Raw genomic sequence first — 26,818 nt, forward strand, 5'->3', positions numbered from 1 at the left:
GGATGTAATAGTACCAGTTACATAAGTCATATAATGAGTTCATTTCTTTCTTTTTTTTTTTTTTTTCTTTTTTGCCGGTCATGGAGCCTGAATGCTGGGCCTGGGCGCTGTCCCTCAGCTCTTCAGCTCAAGGCTAGCGCTCTACCACTTGAGCCACAGCACCGCTTCCGGCTTTTTCTGCTTATGTGGTGCTGAGGAATCAAACTCAGGGCCTCATGCATCAAAGGCAAGCACTCTACCACTAGGCCACCTTCCCAGCCCATGAGTTCATTCCTTTTCCCTCATTCCTCATTTTTCTTTCCATCCCCACCCACAAGTTGTCTTTTTTTTTTTTTTTTTAGACAGTCCTGGGGCTTGAACTCAGGGCCTGGGCACTGTCCCTGGGCTTCTTTTTGCTCTAGGCTAAAGTCTACCACTTGAGCCACAGTGCCACTTCTGGCTTTTTGTTTATGTGGTACTAAAGAATCGAACCCAGGACTTCATGTATGCTAGGCAAGCACTCTACCACTAAGCCACATTCCCAGCCCCTGACCTACAAAGTTGTATAGTTCATTTTCAACATAATATCTAGTGACTACCACTGCTGCATTTGTTTACCTCTCCAAAAGACAGATTAAGCAAGACAAAAAGAAAAGAAACAGAAACAGCAACAAAGAAAAAATGGAAGCTGAGTGCTGGTCGCTCACACCTGTGATCCTAACTACTTAGGAGGCTGAAGATCCTGAGGATTGTGATTCAAAGCCAGCCCAGACCGGAATGTCCATGAGACTATCATTTCCATTAACCACCACAAAACCAAAAGTAACGCTGTGGCTCAGAGATAGAATGCTACCTCTGAGCAAAAGAGCTTAGGGCCTGTACCCAGGCCCCAAGTTTCAAGCCCCACAACTAACAAAAACAAAAAAATTCTCGTTTCCATTTTTTGGAGTCCTTTTTAATAGTGTTTTGTATGTCAGAGGCACGTAGGCATTGAACCTTTGTGTTTCTTTCCTGAGTATCCTCCTTTCCTCACTGTATGTGTCTAGTGTTGTATATAATTTAATTATGTCCCAGTGTATTTTTAGATTTAGTTTCTACATATGAGAGAAAACATGCTTCATTTATCCCTCTGAGCTTGGCTTACCTTGCCTAACATGATTTGTTCAGGTCCATTCATTTCCCTGCAAATGACATATTATTCTTTCTTAGGGTTATGTAAAATTGCATTGTTTTTTTTTGGGGGGGGGGGTCATGGGGCCTGAACTCTGGGCCAGGGCACTGTTCTTCAGCTCAAGGCTAGCGCTCTACCACTTGAGCCACAGCACCACTTCAGGCTTTTTCCTTTTTGCTTATGTGGTGCTGAGGAATCAAACCCAGGGCCTCATGCATGCAAGGCAAGCGCTCTACCACTGAGCCACCTTCCCAGCCCCAAAATGTTTTCTGAAGTTTCTTTTCTTTTTTTGGGGGGGGGGTGTCTGGTCATGGGGCCTGAACTCTGGGCATGAGTGCTGTCTCTCAGCTCTTCAGCTCAAGGCTAGTGCTCTACCTCTTGAGCCACAGCGCCATTTAAATTGTATTCTGTATAGGTACATTTGCAGTGCATCTGGGCTGTTTGCATAGTTTGGATATTGTGATTACTACAGCAATAAATATGGATTTACAAGTGTCTGTGATTTTCTGGTTTGTGAAATTCTCAGGAAATGCCCAGAAGTGGTGCATTGATTATTTGTCAGAAAGAGTCTTCTTGTTTAGGCCAAAACCTGGACTGTTGAACCTTTTATTTTAGCTTCCCATCATAGCTAGGATGACAGGATGGAGTGCTCTAACACAGTGTCTTCCATTGAGATGAAATCTTGCAGACTTGAATATGCCACCTGGTCTGGGTCTCCTCCTAACCTTAGTTATGCTAACTGGAATAACAGGTGACACTGCAACTAGTTGTTGTGATAGAAATCTTACGAAGTAAAGCTTGGGTTAGCCTTGAACTATGATCCTCCTTGTTTTAGCCTCTCAACTAGTTGATAGTATAGACATGAGTCACTGGTCCTGACTGAGATGTGATCCTTTAAATTTCTAATTTATGTCCTATTAAAAAATTTTAAGGGACTGGGAAGATGGCTTAGTGGTAGAGTGCTTGCCTCGCATCCATGAGACCCTGAATTTGATTCCTCAGCACCACAGAAATAGAAAAAGTCAGGGGTGGAGGGGATGGGAGGGTAAAAAGGGATGGTAAGGGGAACCAAAGGAGGAGGCAACAATGCTTGATAAGAAATGTACTCATTACCTTGCTCATGTAATTGTAACCTCTCTGTATGGTATTTTTACAATAAAAAAAAATAGAAAAAAGTCAGAAGTGGCTCTGTGGCTCAAGTGGTAGAGTGCTTGCCTTGAGCTGAAGATCTGAAGGACAGTGTCCAGGTCCAGAGTTCAAGCCTCACAACCAACCAAAAAAAAAAATTTTTTTTTTTAAGTTGTTTTTGGGGCTGCAGAGCTTGAACTCCGGTCTTGGGCACGTTCCCTGAGCTCTTTTGCTCAACACTAGTGCTCTTTCACTCTGAGCCACACCACCACTTCTGGTTTTCTACTGGTTAATTGGGCATAAAAGTCTCAGGGACTTTACACTGCCCAGGCTGGCTTTGAATCAAGAGCCTCCAATCTCAGTCTTCTGAGTAGCTAGGATTATAGGCGTGAACCACCAGCACGCAGCTTTTATTTATTTTTGTGATTCATTGAGCCTGAACTCTGGGCCTGGACACTGTCCCTGAACTCTTCACCTCCACGCTAGCAGTATACCACTTGAGCCACAGTGCCACTTCCAGCTTTTTCTGCTGAGGAATCAAACCCAAGGCCTCATGCATGCAGGGCGAGCACTCTACCACTAAGCTACCTTTCCAGCCCTAGCGCCCAGCTTTTATTATAAAATTTTAAAATGATATTCTTTGTTTTCTTTTTCCTCTTTCCTTCCCTTTCCCTACTCTTTCCTTTTTGTATTATTCCCTACTTCCTTTCCTTACCCACATTTCCCTCTCCTCCTCTTCCTCCTCCCTTTTTTATTTTTATTTTTTGGTAAGTTGTGGGGCTTGAACTCAGAGCCTGGGTGCTGTCCCTGAGCTTTTTCACTCAAGGGTAGTGTCCTCCACTTTTAGCCACAACTCTATGGTTAACTGGAGATAAGAGTCTCACAGACTTTTCTATGTGCACTGGTTGGTTTGAAAATGTGATCCTCAGATCTCAGCCTTCTGAGTAATTAGGATTACAGGTGTGAGACACCAGCACCTGGCTTCATCCTCTTTTTTTCCCCTCCTTTCTCCTTTACCCTGCCTTTTTCTCCTCCCTCTTCTCTCCCCCTTTTTGCAAATCTCCTTCCTTTTTCCTCTCTTTTTGATGTAATACTGGAAATTTAATTCAGGGTCTTAGGCTGTTTAGGGAAACAATTTACCATGTGAGCTATGCCTGCAACCTGTTTATGTACGTAATACCAAATTTGAAAGTGTTCTGTTATGGTACAGAGATTTCTCTAATCTTTTAACTAGCAAACTTTAAAGCTTTATGCAATTTTTTTGCATAACCGAAGTTAGGTAATTGAAATAATTAGTTCTTATGATTTCTTACAGATTTTTGCTTTTTTGGTATGTTAGGATTAATATATATCTGAAAATTATTAAATGAGTTTTTCCATATAATTATTTTAATTACCTCTTATAGGTACAGCCATAGTGCTGAAGTTCAAGTTCGACTTCAATTCCTGACTTGTGTATTTTCAACTCTGGGATCACCTGATCATTTCAGTAAGATTTTTAATTTATTCTTAAAGATCTCTTTTGATATGTGTATAATATAGCAATAAACACATACCTCCATAACTAATGTTAGCTAATAGATTTACTCATGCCTTAAAATTTAAGTAAATTTTCAGACACTGTTATAGGTGAGATTCCTATTGATATCTTAACTATAATCACTGTTTTTATAAGATGTTTTATAATAATTTTTGAATAATTTTGTTTATTTCCTATGTTCAGAGAAGTGCCTTTGCATATTGTGTTCTCTTTGTGTATTACCACTAAGCCTTTGAACTACTTAAAATTTTGAGATTATTTCTAGTAATTTTTATTATAATATCTTACTATTTTAGGGAGAATTTTTAGACCTACTGACTCTTCTGGATTACTTCATAGGTTGTATGTTTTTAGGTCACTTACCTGTATTTTTAAGTTACATGTTTATCTTGTAAGCATATGTTAGTGAAATTTCTTATAAAGTCCTTTCTATAAAACGCTATGAGTTATTTTCTTTTTATTTCTGGCTGTTGGTATAATAATATATTGAATGAGAACCAAAATATTGTATGTGTCCTAATTCAAAGTTATTTAAGAAAGAAGGCAGAGAAATTTTTACTGGGATATATAAATGAAATACCTATGTATATATGCACTGTCTAAGAGGAGTTACATAACTGGATCTTTTTTTATAGTTACTCAAATATAACATTAATGTTTTTAATCTAGGATTAAGTTTAGAACAAGTTGACATTTTATGGCATTGTTTAGTGGAAGATTCTGAGTGCTATGATGATGCACTCCATTGGTTTTTAAATCAAGTTCGAAGTAAAGATCAACATGCCATGGGAATGGAAACCTACAAACATCTCTTCTTGGAGAAGGTAATTTTATTTCCTGGCTGCTTTTTTAAAATAATATTTTTGTTTTCACATTTTGATATATGAACTATATATTTTTCCTCTTTTTGGTGCTAGTACTAGAGCTTGAACTCAGGACCTAGTTCATTGTCCGTGAGCTTTTTTGCTCAAGGCTTGCTACTTGTGGCTTGGGCTGGTTTTGAACACCAATTCTCAGGGCACTGCCTCCTAGGATTACAGGCATGAGCCACCAGCATTGGGTTTTATTTTTAATTTGTCAATGTACTTTTTATAAAAGTAGATAAATCTGGGCTTGAAATAAAGACTTCGTACCATAGAGTGCCTGCCTAGCATCCCAATGTCCTGAATTCAAGCTGTACTTCCCCCAAAAGAATAAGACCAATAACCTAGGTTTTAGCAATTTTTACATAAATTTTTGCTGCTCAGATTTCACTGCTGTCCTTTACAGTGTATTTTAACTAAATGGATACTTAGTTTATTTATATATGTTTGATTCTTTTTTTTTTTTTGCCATTTCTGTAGCTTGAACTCGGCCTGGGCACTGTTCCTGAGCTCCTTTTGCTCAAGGCTGGCACTCTACCACTTGAGCCACTGTGGCATTTCCAGTCTTTTCTGTGATTAATTGGAGATAAGAATCTCATAGACTTTTTTTGCCTGGGTTGGCTTTGAACAGTGACTCTTCAAACTCAGCCTTCTGAACAGCTAGAATTATAGACAGGCCTGAGCCACCAGCACCTGGCCATGTTCCATTCTTTTCTTTTTTATTTTTTTTTTGGTTGGTTGTGGGGCTTGAACTTTGGGTCTTGGCGCTGTCCCTCAACTCCTCAGCTTAAGGCCAGAACTCTACCACTTGAGCCACAGCACCACTTCCTGTTTTCTGGTGGTTAATTGGAGATAAGGGACTCTGGGACTTTATTGCCCAGGCTGGCTTTGAACGATGATCCTCAGATCTCAGCCTCCTGAGTAGCTAGGATTATAGACATGAGCCACTGCCATTTGGCTGTTACATTCTTTAGTAAAAGTACCTTAATGATGATTAGAGTAACATTTTAGGGCCTCACTAGTAAATGTTGTTTTTTTTTAATATTTAATTTTTTTTTTTTTTTTTTTTTTTTTTTTAGTCAGTCATGGGGCTTGAACTCTGGGCCTGGGCACTGTCCCAGTGCTCTTCAGCTCAAGTCGAGCTCTCTACCACTTGAGCCACAGCGCCACTTCCGGTTTTCAAGTGGTTTATTAGAGATAAAAGTCTCACGGACTTTCCTGCCTGGGCTGGCTTTGAACTTCGATCCTCAGATCTCAGCCTCTTGAGTAGCTAGGATTACAGACGTGAGCCACCAGCGCCCGGCATATTTAATTTTTCAAATCATGAATATCGTTGTCCAATTCTAAAGTATCTAAAACCATAAGTAGAAAAGCTGAATTTTGTGACTTTTCCTTAGTTAAATAATTATAGTTTCTAAATTTCAGAGCAAATACAAATCAGTTCTTAGATTTAATATTAAAGATTATCTAGTTCTTTTGAAACCATGTTTACTTCAAGTGGTAGTTTTCCTAGTGTCTGTTTGCTGGGAAGAATGTACTAGGCCCAGTACTCAGGACTTAGTGTTTGCTAGTCAGCAACTCCATTACTTGAACAAGTCTTTTAGCCTCCTCTCTTTTTATTTGTTTTGTTGTTGATTTTTGTTTCTCTTAGTTATTTTTTCAGGTAGATCTTGTGGTTTTTACCTGGGGCCAACATCAGATAGTCTTTCTATTTATGCCTCCTAGAGTTGTATACCACTAGGCCTAGCTTGTTGGGTAGGATGGTGAAAGTGAATTGCTATCTCTTTGATCCAGGTTGACTTCAAACTGTGATCTTATCAGTTTCTACCTCCCAAGTAATTGTGATTACATCCTGTGCTTGGCAGGGCTCTTCCTCCCCTGCTTATTATTGAGATTATGAAAGCCGGTACAATTCCTCATATTATCTATGTGGTAGAATATATGAAAGTGAATTTTAGAATGTATCACTGAAACCTCTTATTAGATTAGATCCAAGGCCAAGTTACAAATAGAGCTAAAATCATCTTAAATTTCAAGTCCTTAGTATAACATAAACAACATACTTAGCTTTATACCTTAGGAATATTTATAGTCATGTGTAGTTAGTTGACAGAATGTTTTTGTTCACATTTTTTGTGTGTATACAGGTACTTGGGCATAAAGTCAGGGCTGGGCCTGGTCCCGGAGTTTTCACTCTGGGCTAGCACTCTACCCCCTGAGCCATAGATCCATTCCAGCTATTAAGTGGTTAATTGAAGATTAAAAATGTCAGACATCCCTTCCTGGGCTGGCTTCAAACCATAGTCCTCAGATCTCAGCCTCCTAAGTACCTAGAATTAAAGGTGTGAACCACTAGTTCCTGGCTATTCACTTTTTTTGATTTGGGTTTTTTTGATTTGTCCATATCTTGAAAATTGAGATGCATATCAGACAGGTTTCAGTTATGCCTGAAAAGAACTTTCAAAAAATTAAATATTTAAATTTGGAATGATCACTAGAAATCTGAGCTGACATGTGGAATTTTCCTTAAATTAGATTACCAAATTACCTTTCTAGTAAGCTTGTGCAGCATGTGAATGGGACTCTGAGGGCCACTTAGCCTCACCTTGTACACTGATACATGTATGTCCTAACCACAGAGTTAATAGACTTCAATTCCTTCCTCTGAAAAACAAGAATGACTGTGACAGTATAGATAAATGGTTAATAGAATGCTACAAAGTAAAGAATCAATAAATTTAGCCTCAAAAAAATAATCGGAGTTGATAATGTTCCTTCTGTAATATTTCAACAAAATTAAATTTTGTCAACTTGTAACCAATAAAATGACATGTTAAATATCAGCTAAACTTTCATTAATATTTTCCCCTCAAGATGCCCCAGCTAAAACCTGAAACGATTAGCATGACTGGTTTAAACCTGTTTCAGCATTTGTGTAACTTGGCTAGATTGGCTACCAGTGCCTACGATGGTGGTTCAAACTCTGAGGTATGGCTTTATACTTACTTTTTTATGAAGTCATTGTGTAATTTTCCTCATATTAAATTATTATATTACATTTCTACTAAGTTTCTAATTTATTATCAAATATAATTTTATTCTGAGTTTTGAAAAGTTTTATCTTTTAGTTTTTTTTGGGAGGGCGAGGGGTCTGATTGTGGGGCCTGAACTCTGGGCCCGGCGCTGTCCCTCAGCTCTTCAGCTCAAGGCTAGCGCTCTACCACTTGAGCTACAGTGCCACTTCCAGCTTTTTTTCTTTTTGCTTATGTGGTGTTGAGGAATCGAACCCAGGGCCTCTTACATGCAGAGCAAGTGCTCTACCACTGAGCCACCTTCCCAGCCCTTCTTTTAGTTTTTAATAGCTATATAAAGCAGATTTCGTGGTTATTTTCAGTTCTTAAAAATGACTTATACTTACTGAAAATTTGTTTGATGCATAAAAAAGGGTCATAAGGGTATTCTTTGAGTCTTCTATAATCAAGTATTTTATGTGATATGGAAGGCTTGTATCAAATCTTGAGGTTTTTTTTTTTTTTAAATTCCCTTTGTTACAGGCAAGCTTTTAGTTCCTCTTGGGACGTATACTTCCAGAGTTCCTGTTAGTAACTTACCTTCTAGAATATTTTGCCTATGCTGTGTTATTTTTGTTTTTGTTTTTTTTGTTGTTGTCTTTTTTGTTGATTATGGGGCTTACACTCTGTGTCTGGACGTTGTCCCTTAGCTCTTCAGCTCACGGCTAGCGCTCTACCACTTGAGCCACAGCACTACTTCTGATTTTCTGGTGGTTAATTGGAGATAAGAGTCTCATGGACTTCCTTGCCCCGGCTGGCTTTGAACTGTGATCCTCAAATCTCAGCCTCCTGAATAGCTAGGATTACAGACATGAGCCACCCGTGCCCGGCTGCCTATGCTGTTTGTAACCATGAGGCATAATGTTCCAGTGGTCTTATTTTATGTTTAGGATTATTACACTTTTCTAATTTATCTAATAGATGTTGTTGAATGTATTGTTTTTCACTCTTCTAATACCTTTATTTGCAAGCTTGCCTTATTGTAATTTTACTTTGTAGCTTTAATTTTTATATTGTCCTTCCATATTTTTCATTGTTTTCTTTGTTTTGGTCTGTTGTGGGGCCTAAACTCTGGGCCTGGGCACTGTCCCTCAACTCCTTAACTCAAGGATCCGCTCTACCACTTGAACCACAGCACTACTTCCAGCTTTTTCTGCTTATGTGGTGCTGAGGAATTGAACCAAGGGCCTCATGTATGCAAGGCAAGCGCTCTACCACTGAGCCACCTTCACAGCCCCTCATTGTTTTCTTTAGAAGTTTGTGTCTGTTAAGAGTATAAAGATGAAGATAATGTTACTTTGTATGGTATCTGGTATTCTTTTTGGACATCTTCCTTTATTTTTTATTTTTATAATGATGACAATCTTGTTTTTGTTTCTTTTTTCTTCTTTTTCTTTTTTTTTCTATTACCTCTTCAGTATCACTAAGTTTCGCTGTGTTAGTTTCAGAAACTAGACCAATTTGATTTGCCTAAGAGTTAATATGTTTTAGTAAAGAGATGGAATACTTTTTTAGGAGACAAAAAGCTGTCAATTCACCTAGTGTCGGAGGTTATCTTTCTTTAGTTTGCTTGTCTTTTGAGAGCTTTGAATCCTGACTTTTTGTATAATTGATATGGAAACCATTTCTTTTATCAACTTATAGTTAACATCACAAATTTGTATGAGAATTTGATTAGTATACCCTTTAAATTTCTTGTGAATACAACCTGGATAAAACATACAAGCATGATTTTACTAATTTTTATCTTGGTTTAATATCTTTGTAGTATATTTGGAGACTTGAGAATTTTTTACTTCATAGTTACAATTTGTGAGCTAAATATCTTGTATTGTTTAATTACTTTATAAAGAATTTATTTGAGCCAAGGTAATTGGTTATAAAATTATTCACCAATTGAGGAAATTTTCAAGGCTTTTATTTATCTTTAATAGCTCTATAAAATAGAAATTGCCCTTTTTTGATGGTTTTTAATTTTTTTTGGTGGCTTCTCAGTTTGATATTATAGTCTTCTGATCAGTTGCATCATTTAACAAACACAATTTAGAGATGATATCATATTTTTCTTTCCTAGCTATGTGGTATGGATCAATTTTGGGGCATTGCTTTAAGAGCACAGTCTGGTGATGTCAGTCGAGCAGCCATTCAGTATATTAACTCCTATTACATTAATGGTGAGTTTTTTGGAATTTTGTTCAGTAATTTTATGTGGAGATATTTTCCTAACGTATACTTCATTTTATTTTCCTTAAATTAGAGTATAATAACATACATGCATCATGTTTGGGTTTCAGGTAAAACGGGTTTGGAGAAGGAGCAAGAATTCATTAGTAAGTGCATGGAAAGTCTTATGATAGCTTCTAGCAGTCTTGAACAAGAATCACACTCAAGCCTCACAGTTATAGAAAGAGGATTGCTTATGCTGAAGACACATTTGGAAGCATTTAGGAGAAGGTAATTTTTTATGCCATCTTATAAGAATGAATTTCCATTATTAAAGTTTTTATTACATTTAGGAAGAAAGCATAATTACCAATGCTAAAGGATTAATAATTAAAGTAATTTTTAATTCAGAATATGAACCATTTCACTATAAATAGGCAGCATAGTTTCCTAATATATATTGTACAACTTTAACAATTATTAGACTCTGAAAAGATACGCATGAATAAGAATTTCTGCACAGCATTCCCTCTCTAAGAAGATATGAATTATGATTTGAAAAGGCAGGAACACCATTACCAAAACAAGTTGCACTAAAACTCACCAACAACATCAAATAAATCTTTCATAGTTGAATCAAGTTGAGTCATTTGTTTCATTTGCTGTTTTTTTTTCTCCCTGGACTAGGAGACAGTATTTTAATTTTGAATTTCCATTTACCATGGAAACATGACCAAAAAAATTCTGTGTTAATGAATATCTGTATAATTAATTTAGACATACTCTGTAATACAGAAATAAAGCAAATTAACATTTATGAATATTTCAACTAAAATAAAAGGTGAGTAGATAGTTTTAATTAAGAAATTCTGTTTGTTAAAAGTCATTAATTATGAGTAAATGTGAAAGTACTAAGAACTGTTGAAAAATTGTTAAAATTAATAACTTCTTTCAACTTCAGATCTTAGATTGATACTAAAAAGTCATGCACTTTATATTAACTTTTTACTTGAAATATCAGAAGCACTGAAAAAGAATATCTTACACATTCCTTATAAATAACATGCCTTCATAATTTGAAACACTTCAACATTGAATAATTCTTTATTTCAACTATGATTTGATTTGCAGAAATTCTGTTTAAATTATACCTTGTGATTTTTAAAGATTGTGTAAGAAAACTTTTAATATTTTTCACAGAAACATCAGTGTCTCATACTTTGATCACTTTAGTAAAATAAATGTGTTCTCTTACTCAAATTTGTAAAACAATATTATAATAGTCAGATATTCCATTAAGATAGACAGTTTACATTTTCTGTGATTGCTCTCTTCCTATAAGAACTAGTTATTGTTAACAATTTACCATTTCTTCTAAAGGTTTTTGTATATCAAAAATCAAATCAATAGAGCCTATTGGTCCAAGCCCTAAAGCCTTGTACAGTGTATTATTACTAATAGTTAGCATTGTAATAAATATATATAAATACTTTTAAAACTACAGTTGGCCAGACCCTGGTGTTTCACATCTGTAATTCTAACCTGCTTTAAGATGCTGAGATCTGAGGATCTCCATTCAAGCCAGTTCAGGCAGCAAAGTCCCCGTGGTTCTTTATCTCCAATTTAATCAAATAAAAGCTGGAAATGGATCTGTGGCTCAATTTGTGGAATGCTAGCATTGAGGGAAAAAAGAAAGAAAAAAAAAGCTCAGTGATAGTGCACAAAGCCTGAATTCAAGCCCTAGGACTGGCATACACATTCTCCCCCCCCCCCCACCCCCCCCCCCCCCCAGGATTTAATAATGCCTTTTATTAGTTTAATGAATCAGAGCACTCTTTTCTTTTGGTGATACTGGGTTTTAAACTTAGGCATGGCTTTTTTTTTTTTTTTTTTTTTGAGTCCAGTCATGGGGTCTGAACTCTGGGCCTGGGCGCTGTCCCCCAGCTCTTCAGCTCAAGGCTAGCACTCTACCACTTGAGCCACAGCACCACTTCCGGCTTTTTTTTCTTTTTGTTTATATGGTGCTGGGGAATCGAACCCAGGGCCTCATGCATGCATGGCAAGCGCCCTACCACTGAGCCACCTTCCCAGCTGGGTTTTAAACTTAGGGCTGTAAGCTTCCAAGTCAAGTGTTCTACCACTTGAGTCATGCCTCTAACCCAGATTCTCCTCTGTGTGTGTATATATACACATATGTATACATATGCATGTATATACATATATATGTGTATATATACATGCATATACATGTATATATACGTGTGTGTGTGTATATATATATATATATATATATATATATATATATATATATCACCCCAATAGCTTGGATTACAAACTCATGCCACCATATATGAAGAAGTTTTATTATCTTTTCCTTTGTCTTTGTTCATGTTTTAGGTTAAAAGATAACATAGTTATCCAATTTATATAATACAAGTGGAACTAGAAAATAAAATTGGGGCTGGGAAGGTGGCTCAGTGGTAGAGCGCTTGCCTAGCATGCCTGAGGCCCTGGGTTCGATTACTCAGCACCACATAAGCAAAAAGAAAAAAGCCGGAAGTGGCGCTGTGGCTCAAGTGGTAGAGCGCTAGCCTTGAGCTGAAGAGCTGAGGGATAGCGCCCAGGCCAACAACCGGACCCCCCCCCCCCCAAAAAAAAATAAATTAAATAAATAAATAAAATTGGGTAGTTAAAAACACCTCAGTAGTTGTTTAAAAGAAAGGAGTGGCACATTCATGTAAATTTTTCCAGTATCATTGTATGATATTATTTGCTTAATATCCTTTATGTTACTCATTTAAAATTGCCTATCATTCATGCACTGAAAATATAATTTTTTAAATATATATATATATTGTTTTTTTTTTTTTTGGTGGGGCTTGAACTCTAGCCTTAGGCACTATCTCTGAGCTCTTCAGCTCAAGCCAAGTGCTCTGCCACTTGAGCCACAGCTGTACTTCCGGTTTTCTAGTGGTTAATTGGAGATAAGAGTCTCACAGACTTTCCTGCCTGAGCTGGCCTTGAAGCATGATTCTCAGATCTCAGCCTCCTGAGTAGGGAGGATTACAGGCGAGAGCCACCATCACCTGGCAGTAGTTTTGTTTTGTTTTGTTTTTTGTCAGCTATCAGGCTTGAACTCTGGGCCTGAGCACTGTCTCTCAGCTCTTCAGCTCAAGGCGAGTGCTCTACCACTTGAGCCATAGCGCCACTTCCAAGAGTGAATAATTTCTTAAACTATTTTTCAAAGCTTTTCTAGGGGCTGAGAAGGTGGCTCAGTGGTAGAGCTCTTGCCTTGCATGCTCAAAGCCCTGGGTTCGATTCCTCAGCACCACATAAGCAAAAAGAAAAAAAAAAGCCGGAAGTGGCGCTGTGACTTAAGTGGTAGAGCGCTAGCCTTGAGTTGAAGAGCTGAGGGACAGCGCCCAGGCCCAGAGTTCAGGCCCTACAACTGGACCTCCCCCCCCAAAAAAAGCTTTTTTATTAGCATATGTTAATTTTATCAGAAGGTGTTTCATTGTGATATTTCCATACATACATGTAGTGTGTTCAGATTCACCACTCTGCTATTCTTTGTATATCTTAACTGCCTCTTTTATGTGTATGTGCACCATTCCTGGGCTTGGGCTCTGTCCTGAGCTTCCTTTGCTCAGGATTGGTGTTCTACCCCTTAAGACACAGCTCTGCTTCTGGCTTTTTTTTGTAGTTTAGTTTCATAGACTTTCCTGCCAAGGCTGGCTTCAAACCATTGTCCTCAGATCTCTGTCACCTGAGTAGCTCGGATTACATTTGTGAGCCACTTTCATCTGGCTTCTTTCTCCCCCTTTTTAAACTATTTTTTCTTAACCTATTTTCCCTGACATACAGTATAAAGTACTTTGATTATACTCACTTTTCTCATCATTATTTTTTTGCCTCTTTATGGGTCCCTCGCCTCCCCCAGACAGTCTGCATTTTATTTTATTTTATTTTGGGTCCGGTCGTTGAGCCTGAACTCTGGGCCTGGGCACTGTCCTCAGCTCTTCAGCTCAAGGCGAGCGCTCTACCACTTGAGCCACAGAGCCACTTCCAGCTTTTTTCTTTTTGCTTATGTGATGCTGAGGAATCGAACCCAGGGCCTCAGGCATGCAAGGCAAGCGCTCTACCACTGAGCCACCTTCCCAGCCCCGGTCCCCATTTTATACTCAAGTCATATTCTCTCTCTCTGTCTCTCTCTCTGTCTCTCTCTCTGTCTCTCTCTCTCTCCCTCTCCCCTTCCCCCCTCTTTCCCTCTCTTTCGCTTTCTTCCTCCTCCTCTCCATCTCTCTCCCTTCTCCCACTCTCCCTCTCCCTCTCTCTCTCTCTCTCTCTCTCTCTCTCTCTCTCTCCCTCCTCCCTCCCTCCCTCCCTCCTTCCCTCCCTCCCTCCCTCCCTCCTTCCCTCCCTCCCTCCCTCCATGTTATGGTCCTAGGGCTTAAGCTCAGGGCCTGGGCACAATCCCCGGGCTATTTTGTTCAAAGCTAGTTGACTATGACTGGAGCTTCCACTTTTTTTGAGTTTAATGGAGATGAATTTCACAGAGTTTTCTGCCCTGGTTGGCTTTGCACCTTTATCCTCCTCTCTCAGCCTCCTGAGTAGCTAGGATTGCAAGCATAGGCTTGACACTGGGTTATTTTTTTTTTTTTTTTTTGGTAATCCTTCCTGGGTCTTAAACTCAGGGCCTAGGTGCTATCCCTGAGCTCTTTTTGCTCAAGGAGAGTACTATTTGAGCCTTAGCTACATTTCTGGTTTTTGAGTGGATAATTGGAGATAGGAATCTCGCAGGGCTATTTCTGCCTGGGTTGACTTCAAACTGTGATCCTCATGTATCAGCTCCCAGAGTAGTTAAGATTACAGTTGCTCAGCTTTTTTTTTAATGTCTGGAGCCAGTTTCTGTTACCACAACTTTGGAGCAGGGGAGTTTACTAATGTCTGAAGAGTAGAAAACAAAGATGCTGCTAAGTGTCCTATGATGTTGGTGATAGTCTTCCTGCTGCTTTCAACAAGAATAAATTATTTTTAAAAAAGAATAAATTATTGACCTAAAACATTCCAGAACAACTCTAGCCTTGAAATAACCAATTTTTGCTTAATAATAGGACCTGAATATTGGATTAGTTATAGGAAAGTCCATTCATTCCCTCAACTTCCCCTTTTAAGAGCAATGGCAGAGTAAAAAAAAATTAGCAAGTATCATGCTTTATGCCTCTTTTCTTTGAAATACATTTTCCTTGTTCATTTTATAATTTTACCAGTAATGAAATCAGATCTCAAACTTTAAACTTTATTCATTTTCTTGCTAAAGTGTATTTCTATCTCAATATCACCCCTTTCTATTTCTCCCCTTAACATTTCTTAGTAGGATTTTCCTTCTGGTAATTTTTTTTGGAGACTATTTCTTAAACTGCTCTCTGCTGTTTATGTATTTGTTTTTTCAACATGATGAATCTAAATAAAAATACAGTGCTTATGTTGTAAATTGGTAGTAAATTGGAACATTTCCAGCTTATAAAGCTTTTAAAAACTGCTGTAGCATTAAAGTAATTTTCGATAGCATTTTATTTGTGTTTTGTCTTGTTTTAGGTTTGCATATCATCTGAGACAGTGGCAAATAGAAGGCACCGGTATTAGTAGTCATTTGAAAGCGCTAAGTGACAAACAGTCTTTGCCCTTAAGGGTTGTATGCCAGCCAGCTGGACTTCCTGATAAGGTGATTGGAGTATTCATTTCCAAATTTTTAACATCTCCCACTTCAGATATTTGGTGGTTGGGCTTTTTTGTTTTGAAATTTTAATTTAGTTTTAATATTTTTAAATCAATTGCATCTCATATTTCAGATGACTATTGAAATGTATCCTAGTGACCAGGTAGCAGATCTTAGGGCTGAAGTAACTCATTGGTATGAAAATTTACAGAAAGAACAAATAAATCAACAAGCTCAACTTCAAGAGTTTGGTCAAAGCAGCAGAAAGGCAGAGTTTCCTGGTAAGTCCAACTGTTTAAATTTTTATTTTTTTGTTTAGCAGCTGTTTCAGTCCATTTTTTTCTGTTCTAAACAAATTCCTTAGAATGGGGTATTTTTATAAACACCTGAAATTTATTTTTAATGATTTGGAGACTGGGAAATATAAGATCAAGGTGCCTAGAGTCTGGGAAGGCTGCTTTCTGCTACCAAGATATCACATTGGAAGTTGCTCCTCCTTATTGCAAAAGGTGGATAGTCAAAAAGAAAGAAAATACCTCTGTCAAATCCTTTTATATGAGCAATAATGTGTTCATGAGCTGCAACCCCCAACACCTAAACAGTGTACAAGAAGTTCCACTTTCCAGTGATTTTGCCTAAAGGATTAAGTTTCAATAAGAATTTTTGAAGGTAAAACACTGACATCAAAGCAACAATTTAAGAAACTAACTCTTTTATCTACAATATTTGCCTAGTGTGGTACTATTCATTTTTATATAGAAAAATTGCTAAAAGGTTTCATGGGCTGTTTACAAGCATTTTTTTCTCAAAAAATTATTTTTATTACCTTTAAGTAGTATACAAAGGAGTTACATTTCAAAAAAGCAGTTTAAGGTTTTATTTAATCTTTTGATATTACCATTCAAAATGTTTTTTAAAATTTGATAAGCATTTTGAATTCTTTTGTAAATTTAGGTTTCATATATTACTTACCACTTTTACTTAAGTTTGGGTTAGTTATTTTTGTGTTTTTTTTTTTCACTTCATATATAAACAGTACACTGTTAAGGAGTTTATTTTTTCATGTGGTCATAAAATATATATTTGATTTTTCCACTTGTATTTCTTTCTGCCAGTGGAAACTTAGTGTCGTTGCATAAGATAAGAGAAATAACCCTGAAAGAAACAACTTGAAAACTGTTACTTTATGTTTAAAAATTTTAGTGGATTTAATAATAGGTTGATTGAATACAAATTGAACATCTCTAATAGAAAAATCTGAAATGTTCTTAAATTGGGTGCCTATGTGATATGTGCAGAAGGTTTTGGGCGGGGGGGGGGGGGGGGGGGGGGGCGGGCAGTGGCTCACGCCTATAATCCTAGCTACTAAGGAGGCTCAGATCTGAGGATCACCATTCAAAGCCAGCCCAGGCAGAAAGTCCATGAGACTCTTTAGTTAACCACCAGAAACCGGATTTGGTGATATGGCTCAAGTGGTAACATACTAGCCTTGAGCTGAAGAGCTCGGGGATAACTCCCAGGCCCAGAATTCAAGCCCCACAACCAAGGAGGGGGGGGGGGGGGGGGAGGGGCAGAGTTTGGATTTTTCCATTAAGAATGCTCAGCTAGTAAAGTCTTTGAAATATTTCCAAACCTGAAATAAAGAAATAAAATGTTAATGTTTAGGTAAGGGTTTCTTAGCCTGAACATATTTAGATAAGGGATTCCCCCCCCCTCTATGTATGTGTATGTGTATATATATATATATATATATATATATATATATGTATGTGTATGTGTATATGTATATGTGCACACAGAAAGATCTTAAAATCTTGTTAGGACTCATGCCTGTAATCCTAGTTACTGGGGAGGCTGAGATGAGAGGATCAGGGTTAAAGCCAACCAACAAAGTCTGTGAGGCTTACCTCCAGTCAGCCATCAAAAATCAAGAAGTAAGGCTGTGACTCAAGTAGTAGAGCACTAACCTTGAGCAAAAAAATGCTCAGGGACAGTGACAAGGCCCTAAGTTCAAACTCCAGGACTGGTGCACCTGCATGCACGCGCGCACACACACACACACACACACACGTGCGCGCACACGCACACACATACACACAACATCTAAAATATTCTTCTCAAGATTTTGTTAAGTTGCTTGTACCCATCTTTTAGTATATGTAAATTTTACTTTATTCCGATCTCTAAACTATTTCCCTTTTCTTGCAATACATTATTCTCATATATATATAATATTCAAGAGATACCAAGATATGAGAACATACATTTATGGCATGCATGCATGTCCATACCTGTATGGACAAAAACTAGTAGCCTCACAACTCGAATCTTAGCTACTTAGGAGACAGATCTGAGAATTGTGGTTCAGAACTAGTTGTGGGTAACAAATCCATGTCTCTTAATCTCCAAATAACTAGCAAATGCCAAAAGGGGAAATGTGGCTCAAGTGGTAGAATGCCAGACATGAGGAAAAAAACCCACACACCCATACCCACACAAAAAAAATAGTAGCAGCATATTCATATTTTAGTCTTTGTTTTTAGTGCTTAACATTTTGTTAGAAAACATTCTAGCTTAGTTACAGAAAGTTATTTCATTCACAGGGCAGACTGTGATTTTTTTTTTTTTACCTCTTCTTTATTAATGAACATTTAGCTTACTTCCATTCTTCTTTTCTTTTCTTTTTTGAGGTACTGGGCATTGAACCCAGGGCCTGTGTATCCTAGGTAAGTGCTTTACCACTGAGCTACAACTCCAGTTCTTTTAAAGTTTTATTTCTTCAGAAAAGTTTCACTAAGTCATCTAGAGTGGCCTTGAACTTGCATTTTAGTCCTTCTGCCTCTCCCTCTTGAGTGACTGGATTACTGTGGTGTGCCATCATATTTGACAAACATTTTTTTTTTTCTGTTTTAAATAGTGCTACAGTGAATCTGTTAGGTGCAGAATTTCTGGTCAAAAGTTATCTGATTCTGTTATATTGAAGTTGTTTAACCTAAAGAGAAATGCATAGAGTGAATAATAGTAAAATGAAAGCTCAAGTTCTTTCAACCCAGATTAAGAACTAGAAACTAGTAAAAAGCTATGTGGATGTTTTTCCCTAGTAACAGCCTTTTCCTTGCCCCTAAACATTATCTTGAGTTTTGGATTTATTATTGGCAACTATATTCTTAGTAGATTGGGTTAAGAGAAGTGTAATAGGAGATGAAAAGCTTGTAAACTTGCCTTACCGGTTTATAAAGCCTCATCTGATGGTATCAATGGGAAAGCTTTCAAGTCTAATTCAAGGTGTTCCTTGGGGTTGTAATACTGATATAACTCTGGAATAGCCAACAGTAATAGTGTCAGAAGGTCCCTCCTTTCCTACTTTCCCTTCCTTCCTCCTTCCCTGCCTCCATTCCTCCCCCTTCTCTTCCTCCCCCTTCCCTTCTTCCCCCTTCCCTTCTTCTCTCCTTCATGATCAATAGTAGCTGTGTAAAGTCAAAACAGACTTTTTTCTACAGGATAAATGTTTTCTCTTTCAAACATAGTAGGATATGAAGATATGAACAAAAACTTGAATAGCTCTTTTTTTTTTAAAATTTGAATTTTTTGTTTACTTCAGTGGAGTCCTGGGGCTTGAACTCAGGTCCTAGGTGCTGTCCTGAGCTTTTTTCACTCAAGGCTAGCACTCATACCACTTGAGGCATAACTGTTTCTGGCTTTTTGATAGTTTTATTGGAGATAAGAATCTCAAAGACTTTCCTGTCTGGGCTGTCTTCAAATCTCCATCCTCAGAGTGGCTAGAATTAAAGGCATGAACCACTGACACCTGGCTTAATAACTCTTATTAAAACAGTCCTGGTAAGACTAGAAATATGGCTCAGATAGTAGTGCTGCCTGCCTAACAAGTCTGAGGCCTTGATTTCAAACTCCCACACTGAAAAAACAAACCAAAATAAATAAAAAGAAAAAAAGAATTTTCTTGGTATAGACAATCTGAACCAAGTTAATTGTCCATGCTTTTCTTAAAGAAAAAAAACCTACTGTGATGGCAGCAGGGTTTTTAATGATGAAAATCCTTATTTCTTTAAAATACATATTCTTACTGATTTTTCCTCTTGAGTCTAGCACACAGCAGTGATATCTTGTTTCTAGTATCATTTTTCTCACTTTTTTTTTTTTTTCCATTTTCATCTCCTATAATGCAGTGCCAGAAAACCAAAAGTAGAGCTGTGGCTCAAAGTGGTAGAGTGCTAACCTTGAGCAAAAAGAGCTCAGGGATAGCAACCAGGCCCTGGGTTTAAGCCCTACAACAGACCAAAAAAAAAAGGAACAAACTCTGCATTGTACGCATCACCTGACTTATGTAACTATAACCTTTCTGTATATCACCTTTATAATAACAGGAAAAAAAATAATAAACTTCTAGGTTGGAAGTAATTTTGTTTCAGACTTTTTTTTTTTTTTTTTTTTTTGTTCATCGTGGGGCCTGAACTCTGGGCCTGGGCGCTGTCCCTCAGCTCAAGGCTATGCTCTACCACTTGAGCCACTTCCAGTTTCTGGTGTTTTATTGGAGATCAGAGTCTTGCAGACTTTCCTGCCCTGGCTGGTTTTGAACCACAATACCACAATCTTCAAATCTCAGCCTCCTGAGTATCTAGGATTACAGGCTTGAGCCACTAGCTCACTGTAGCTTTTTTTTTTGTTTTTGGTCAGTTGTGGGACTTAAACTCTGGGCTTGGGCACTGTCCCTGTGCTCTTCAGCTCAAGGCGAGTGCTCTACCACTTGAGCCACAGTGCCACTTCTGGTTTTCTAGTGGTTTATTGGCGATAAGAGTGTCACGGACTTTCGTGCCCGGGCTGGCTTTGAACTGTGATCCTCAGATCTCAGCCTCCTGAATAGCTAGGATTACAGGCGAGAGCCACCAGCACCCAGCTTCAATGTTGCTTTTAAGACTCAGGAAACCAGGCTATTTTCAATTGTTTTAATATTTTCTCTTATATCCTATAATTAATCTTGTCCATAATGCTAAGACATTTTACAGTCTGGCCCCAAATACAAATCTATTTTAAATAATTGTGGATCCTTTAATAATCAGGTATTACTTGGGCCGTTCAGTTTGGCACATGTGTATGTCTTTCAGTCTGGAAAAATGTTTTTGTGTGGTTATAGAACTTTTCTTTTTTATATTTTCCCTTTTAACAGTATAATACTTTTATATAGATGGTTGAGCTAATAACTCATTTAGTATCCAGTACTTTTCTATGATTAATATGGCTTGCATCTATGTAACTCTTTCTTTCCTTCGTTCCTTGCTTTCTTCCTTCCCTCCCTCCTTTCCTCTCTCTGTTTCTCTTTCTCTCTCTCTCTTTCTCTCTCTCTCTCTCTCTTTTGGTTGGTCATGGGGCTTGAGCTCTGGGCCTGGATGCTGTCCCTTACCTCTTCAGCTGAAGGCAAGCACTTTATCACTTGAGCTACATCGCCACTACTGGTCTTCTGGTGGTTAATTGGACATGAGTCTCATTTAATTTTCTGCCTGGGCTGGCTTTGAACCGTGATCCTCAGATCTCAGCCTCCTGAGTAGCTAGAATTACAGGCATAAACCACTGGTACCTGGCTTGATCTACCTTTTTTTGGGGGGGGTGGGGGGCGATCCGGTCATGGAGCCTGAACTCTGGGCCTGGGTGCTATCCCTCAGCTCTTCAGCTCAAGGCTAGAACTCTACCACTTGAGCCACAGCCCCACTTCTGGTTTTCTGGTGCTTAATTGGAGAGTCTTACGGACTTTCCTGCCTGGGCTGGCAGGATCCTTAGATCTCAGCCTCCTGAGGTAGCTAGGATTACAGGTGTGAGCCACCAGCACCCAGCTTGCCTGTATGTATGTATGTATGTATGTATGTATGTATGTCATGGGCCTGAACTCTGGACCTGGGCGCTGTTCCTCAGCAATTCAGCTCAAGGCTAGCACTCTACCCCTTGAGCCACAGCACCATTTCCAGCTTTTTCTGCTTATGTGGTGCTGAGTAATGAAACCCAGGGCTACATGCATGCAAGGCAAGCACTCTACCACTGAGCCACCTTCCTAGCTCCTTGCCTTTTTTTTGAAGAGTACTTTTACTATATCTAGAGGTATAGACCACAACTTTTGTTTTTCTTCCTTTAAGATTTTGCTGCCAAGATTTCTGATAAGAATCTTGTCGAATGCTAGTATCTCATGCCTATATACAATTTTAGCTACTCTGAAAGCTGAGATCTGTGAATCAAAGCTCAAAGCTGACGCAGGCAAATATTCTACCACTTGAGCCATGTCTCCAGTCCTTTCTACTGTGGTTGTTTATGAGAATAGGGTCTTGCCTCTGTGCCTCAGTCAGCCTGGATCATGATCCTCCTATTTACAATTCCCACACAGCTGTGATAACAGACGCATACTATCATACTCAACTTTTTAATGATTGAGATGATGTCTCACACACTTTTTTCCTGGACTGGCACTGAAGCACAGTCCTGATCTCTGCTTCCTGAGTAGGTAAGATTATGGACTACACACCTCTGCACTTGGGTACATTAAGGCTTTTTCTCACAGTCTTTCTAGAACTGTTAAGGAATCACAATTATGTTTAAAAAAAAACAAACACCATTGGGGTTGTGGCTTAAGCGTTAGAGTGCCTTTCTAGCAAGTATGAGGCCCTAAATATCACAAAAAGAAAAAAATCTTTTTAAAAGTATTAAATGATAGAAAGTGCTATGATTTATTATATAATCTGGTTCAACCATTGTAATGAACATCAACAATATTATTATAATCATCCAGGTTGCTATAGCAAAATCTCATAAACTGAGTACTTTATACACAATAGAAATTTAGTTCTTATAGTTGTGGAGGCTAAGACATCTAGGATGAAGGATATAGAAGAGGATTATTGAAGATTTGTTTTTTCATAGATGATGACTTCTGAATATGACCTCACATAAATTCAGAAAGGAGCAAGCATAATTCCCTAGAGGCTCTTTGATATGGACACTAATCCCATTCATTAGGGTAGTACCTTCATGACCTTGTATACTTCCAAAGACTCCTCCAAATGTTATAACCTTGATGGTTAAAGGTTAAAACATATGGGCATATGTGGTACCATAATTTTGTAATCCTGGTTGCTTGGGAGACATCCACAGGGGATTGCAGTTTCAGGTTTGTCAGGCCAAAAAAAAAGGTTTTCGAGAGTGTTATCTTGTCCAGTGGCTAGAAACAGTGGTGTATGCTTGTCATCTCAGTGATAACAGGATGAATAAGTAAGAGAAATGTAGTCCAGCCCCATCCAAATATAACTAAAGCACAAGATCCTGAGTTCAAATCCAGAATTTCAATACATCAGGTTTGGGGGCACACGGATATTATTCAGACTATGATACTTGTCATGAACACAAACTATAGATCTGTCTTAGAAGAAATGGAATTCAAAGTTAAAAGTAAACCACCAATCTGAGTTGATTTGGGGGGGAGAGGGGATCAGTCATGGGGCTTGAATTTTGGGCCTGGGTGCTGTCCCTGAGCTCTTCAGTCTAAGGCGAGCACTCTACTACTTGAGCCACAGGGCCATTCCAGTTTTCTGGTGGTTAATTGGAGATAAGTCTCATGGACTTTCCTGCCTGGCCTGGCTTTGAACCACAATCCTCACATCTCAACCTCCTGAGTAGCTAGTATTACAGACATGAGCCACCAGTGCCTGGCTTCTGAGTTGATTTTTTTTTTTTTTTTGTCGGTCGTGGGGCTTGAACTCTGGACCTGGGCGCTGTCCCTCAGCTCTTCAGCTCAAGGCGAGCGCTCTACCACTTGAGCTAAAGCGCCACTTCCCTGAGTTGATTTTTTGAGAGCAACTTACTGACTCAAACCAACTTGGTATTGCTATTACTGTTATTATCTTGTAGTACTGGGGGTTGAACTCAGGGCTTTATACTGGTTAGGCAGGTGATCTGCTACTGAGCTGCGTGTCCCACCCTGTTCTTTGTTGGTTATTTTAAGATGAGTGTTCTTTCCTGCAATGAGTACCTGAACCACAGTAGCTTATTTTAGGCTTTCATAGTTGCTTTACTGACAAGGAGTGCCAGTATATTCAGGTTACCTCCATTAAGGTCCTCCCAGTCTCAGCCTCCCAATAACAGGTATGGCAGTGTGCCTGCTAGGGTTGAGAAGAGGGACTTGTGAACTTTTCTGCCTGGGCTGGTCTAAAATAGGTAGTCTCATCCTTCCAAGTAGATAGGATTATGCATATGAGCTACTGGTACCCAACTTACATTGTCTGATTGATGATGATGATGATTTTTGCCAGTCCTAGAGCTTGAACTCAAGGCCTGGGCACTGCCCCTGGACTTCTTTTGCTCAAGACTAGCATTCTACCAGTTGAGCCACAGCTCTACTTCCAGCTTTTTCTGTTTATGTGATACTGAGGAATCGAACCCAGGGCTTCATGCATGCTAGGCAAGCACTCTACCACTAAGCAATGTTCCCAGCCCTGATCATTAATATTTTATTTTTTATTTATTTATTTTTTTGGTCGGTCGTGGGGCTTGAACTCTGCGCCAGAGCACTGTCCTTCAGCTCTTCAGCTCAAGGCTAGCGCTCTACCACTTGAGCTACAGTGCCACTTCCGTTTTTTTCCGGTGGTTTATTGGAGATAAGAGTTTCACGGACTTTTCCTGCCCGGGCTGGCTTTGAACCGCGATTCTCAGATCTTAGCCTCCTGAGTAGCTAGGATTAACAGGTGTGATCCACCAGCTCCCGGTGATCATTAATATTTTATTGTTTGTTTGTTTGTTTTTCTGTTGGTTGTGGGGCCTGAACTCTGGGCCTGGGCGCTGTCCCTGAGCTCTTCAGCTCAAGGCTAGCACTCTACCACTTGAGCCACAGTGCTACTTCTGAGTTTTTCTGCTTATGTGGTGCTGAGTGCTGAGGAATCAAACCCAGGGCCTCACGCATGCAAGGCAAGCACTCTACCCCGAGCCATCTTCCCAGCCCCAGGTCATTAATATTTTAATACTGCTAAGATCAGCAATGATATATTTGGTTATTTTAGTAAGTAAAAAGTGGGACTTAGAAATAATGGTAAAGGAATAGCTACACAGCAATTCTAACAAAGGGAAATTGATGAAAAAACAAAATCTTTCTAGAACGTATTCATTTTTTTCTAATTTTATTACTAATCTGCAGACAAAAGGTAATTATAAAATGTATGTATATGGTAGTACTATATCCACTTGCCTCAAGTATAATACTCTTCAAGAACTATCCTTATGGTTAATATACATGGGGTTTATTCACTCTACCTATCTTTTCTTTTTATCAAATAAATTAACTTATAAAAAATTTACTTTTTCTATTTTTAAGGTGGCCTCATGGGACCTGTCAGGATGATTTCATCTGGACATGAGTTAACCACAGATTATGATGAAAAAGCACTTCATGAGCTTGGTTTTAAGGATATGCAGGTACATAAATAAATTGTAATTTAATTTCAATTATCTGTCCATATTTAATAGTCAAAAGTCCTTTATTTTAAATGTAGTTCTTACTACTTATATTAATTTTTTTTTCTAGTCCTAGGGCTTGAACTCAGGGCCTAGGCACTGTTCCTCAGCTTCTTTTGCTCAAGGCTAGCAATCTACCACTTGAGCCACAGCACCACTTCCAGATTTTTCTGTTTATGTGTTACTGAGGAATTGAACCTAGAGCTTTATATATGCTAAGCAAGTACTCTACCACTAAGCCACATCCCTAGCCCCTTACATTAAAATTTTAAGGAAGGTTATTTAGTTGATTTATTGAAGAAAAACTTGATAAGTGTAACTTTTCCCCCTATTTCTCCTCTTCTTTTTAGATGGTGTTTGTATCTTTGGGTGCACCAAGAAGAGAACGAAAAGGGGAAGGTGTTCAACTACCTGCATCTTGCTTGCCACCCCCTCAGAAGGACAACATTCCAATGCTTTTGCTTTTACAAGAGCCTCACTTAACTACTCTATTTGATTTGCTAGAAATGCTTGCAACATTCAAACCGCCCTCAGGAAAAGTGGCAGTGGATGATAGTGAGGTGACTCTATTAGATTTCTTTTCTACAAATCTTGTCTCATTTTTAGGTTGAGAGAAAAATAATGTTCTTAGGAACATCTTAAAGAGGAAGTCTAGGAACCAGATTAATTATCGGTTAACTTTTAAGTGTTTAATGTGATTCAGGAATACTGTTTGTAAGTGTGTGTGTGTGTGTGTGTGTGTGTTTGTGTGTGTGTGTACATGTGCGCATGCATGTGCCCATTTTGAGGCTTTAACTCAGCATATGGTCCTGTCCCACTTGATCTTTGGCAGACTGGAGTTAGTTGTTTCATTTTTTTTTAAATGCCATTTTTAAAAAGTATTGTTTACAGGATGGTCAAAATAGTTCCATTTTCACCCTTTGTCAAATCCCGTGTGGGAGACATTGATAATGGAAATTCTTAACTGTTTCAAGTAAACTGTGTGGCAGTTCAGTATAGAAATAGATGCTAAACTGAAACCTGTCATAATATTGTTAGAACAGTATAGATAGATATAAGAAATAATTTGTGAATTTTTTGTGTGAGAAGGTTTCTATGAGACTCTGTAGCTTGAGCTAATTGAAAAGAAGTGATTGTATATCACATTCTAATGTTTTGTTTAAAGTTTTACTATGTAAGCCAGTGCTAGTCGTGAGCTTATGATCCTCCTGATTCAGCTTTCTGAGAGCATATACCACCATATCCAGCAGCAATTTTATTATTAAATACCATAATATATAAAGGTGTTATGAACTGGTTACCTATTGTTTATAACTACATTCTACCTGCTCAGGAGACAGATTAGGAGATTGCATTTGAAAGCCAGCTCTTGCAGGAAATTCTGTAAGACTATCTCCAATTAAGCACCAAAAAAGCTGAAAGTGGGTCTTTGTCTCAAGTCATAGAGTACTAGCTTTAAACCAAAAGGTCAGAGATAGCATCTAGGCTCTGAGTTCAAGCCCCAGAACTCGCAGGGATGGGGGGAGGTAATATTACAGATAATTAGAAAAATGTGGAGGGTAATTGGAAATGAATAGAATGAGAAGGATGAGATTGAAAAGATAAGCAAAGTGAAATATATTTGACTTGTGGGTCCTACAAGCAGCTCTCCATTTTACTTTTAACTAAAATGAAAGGATCTTA

General features: G+C 38.4%; 1 protein-coding gene across 3 annotated transcripts in view; it reads left to right on the forward strand.

The window, feature by feature from the left end:
* Positions 1–26,818, forward strand: part of Usp34 (ubiquitin specific peptidase 34) — a 209,396-nt gene that overhangs the window by 70,665 nt on the left and 111,913 nt on the right. For all 3 annotated transcript variants that reach the window (XM_042691171.1, XM_042691172.1, XM_042691173.1), the window contains 9 exons: positions 3,685–3,767; positions 4,488–4,642; positions 7,556–7,669; positions 9,827–9,926; positions 10,047–10,206; positions 15,514–15,640; positions 15,768–15,915; positions 24,996–25,096; positions 25,486–25,695. In XM_042691171.1, the coding sequence (XP_042547105.1) occupies positions 3,685–3,767; positions 4,488–4,642; positions 7,556–7,669; positions 9,827–9,926; positions 10,047–10,206; positions 15,514–15,640; positions 15,768–15,915; positions 24,996–25,096; positions 25,486–25,695 (1,198 nt within the window). The remainder of the gene's footprint in view (positions 1–3,684; positions 3,768–4,487; positions 4,643–7,555; positions 7,670–9,826; positions 9,927–10,046; positions 10,207–15,513; positions 15,641–15,767; positions 15,916–24,995; positions 25,097–25,485; positions 25,696–26,818) is intronic.

The sequence above is a fragment of the Dipodomys spectabilis genome, unplaced genomic scaffold (assembly GCF_019054845.1).
Source record: "Dipodomys spectabilis isolate Male_0828 unplaced genomic scaffold, ASM1905484v1 ptg000141l, whole genome shotgun sequence".
NCBI classification, from domain to species: domain Eukaryota; kingdom Metazoa; phylum Chordata; class Mammalia; order Rodentia; family Heteromyidae; genus Dipodomys; species Dipodomys spectabilis.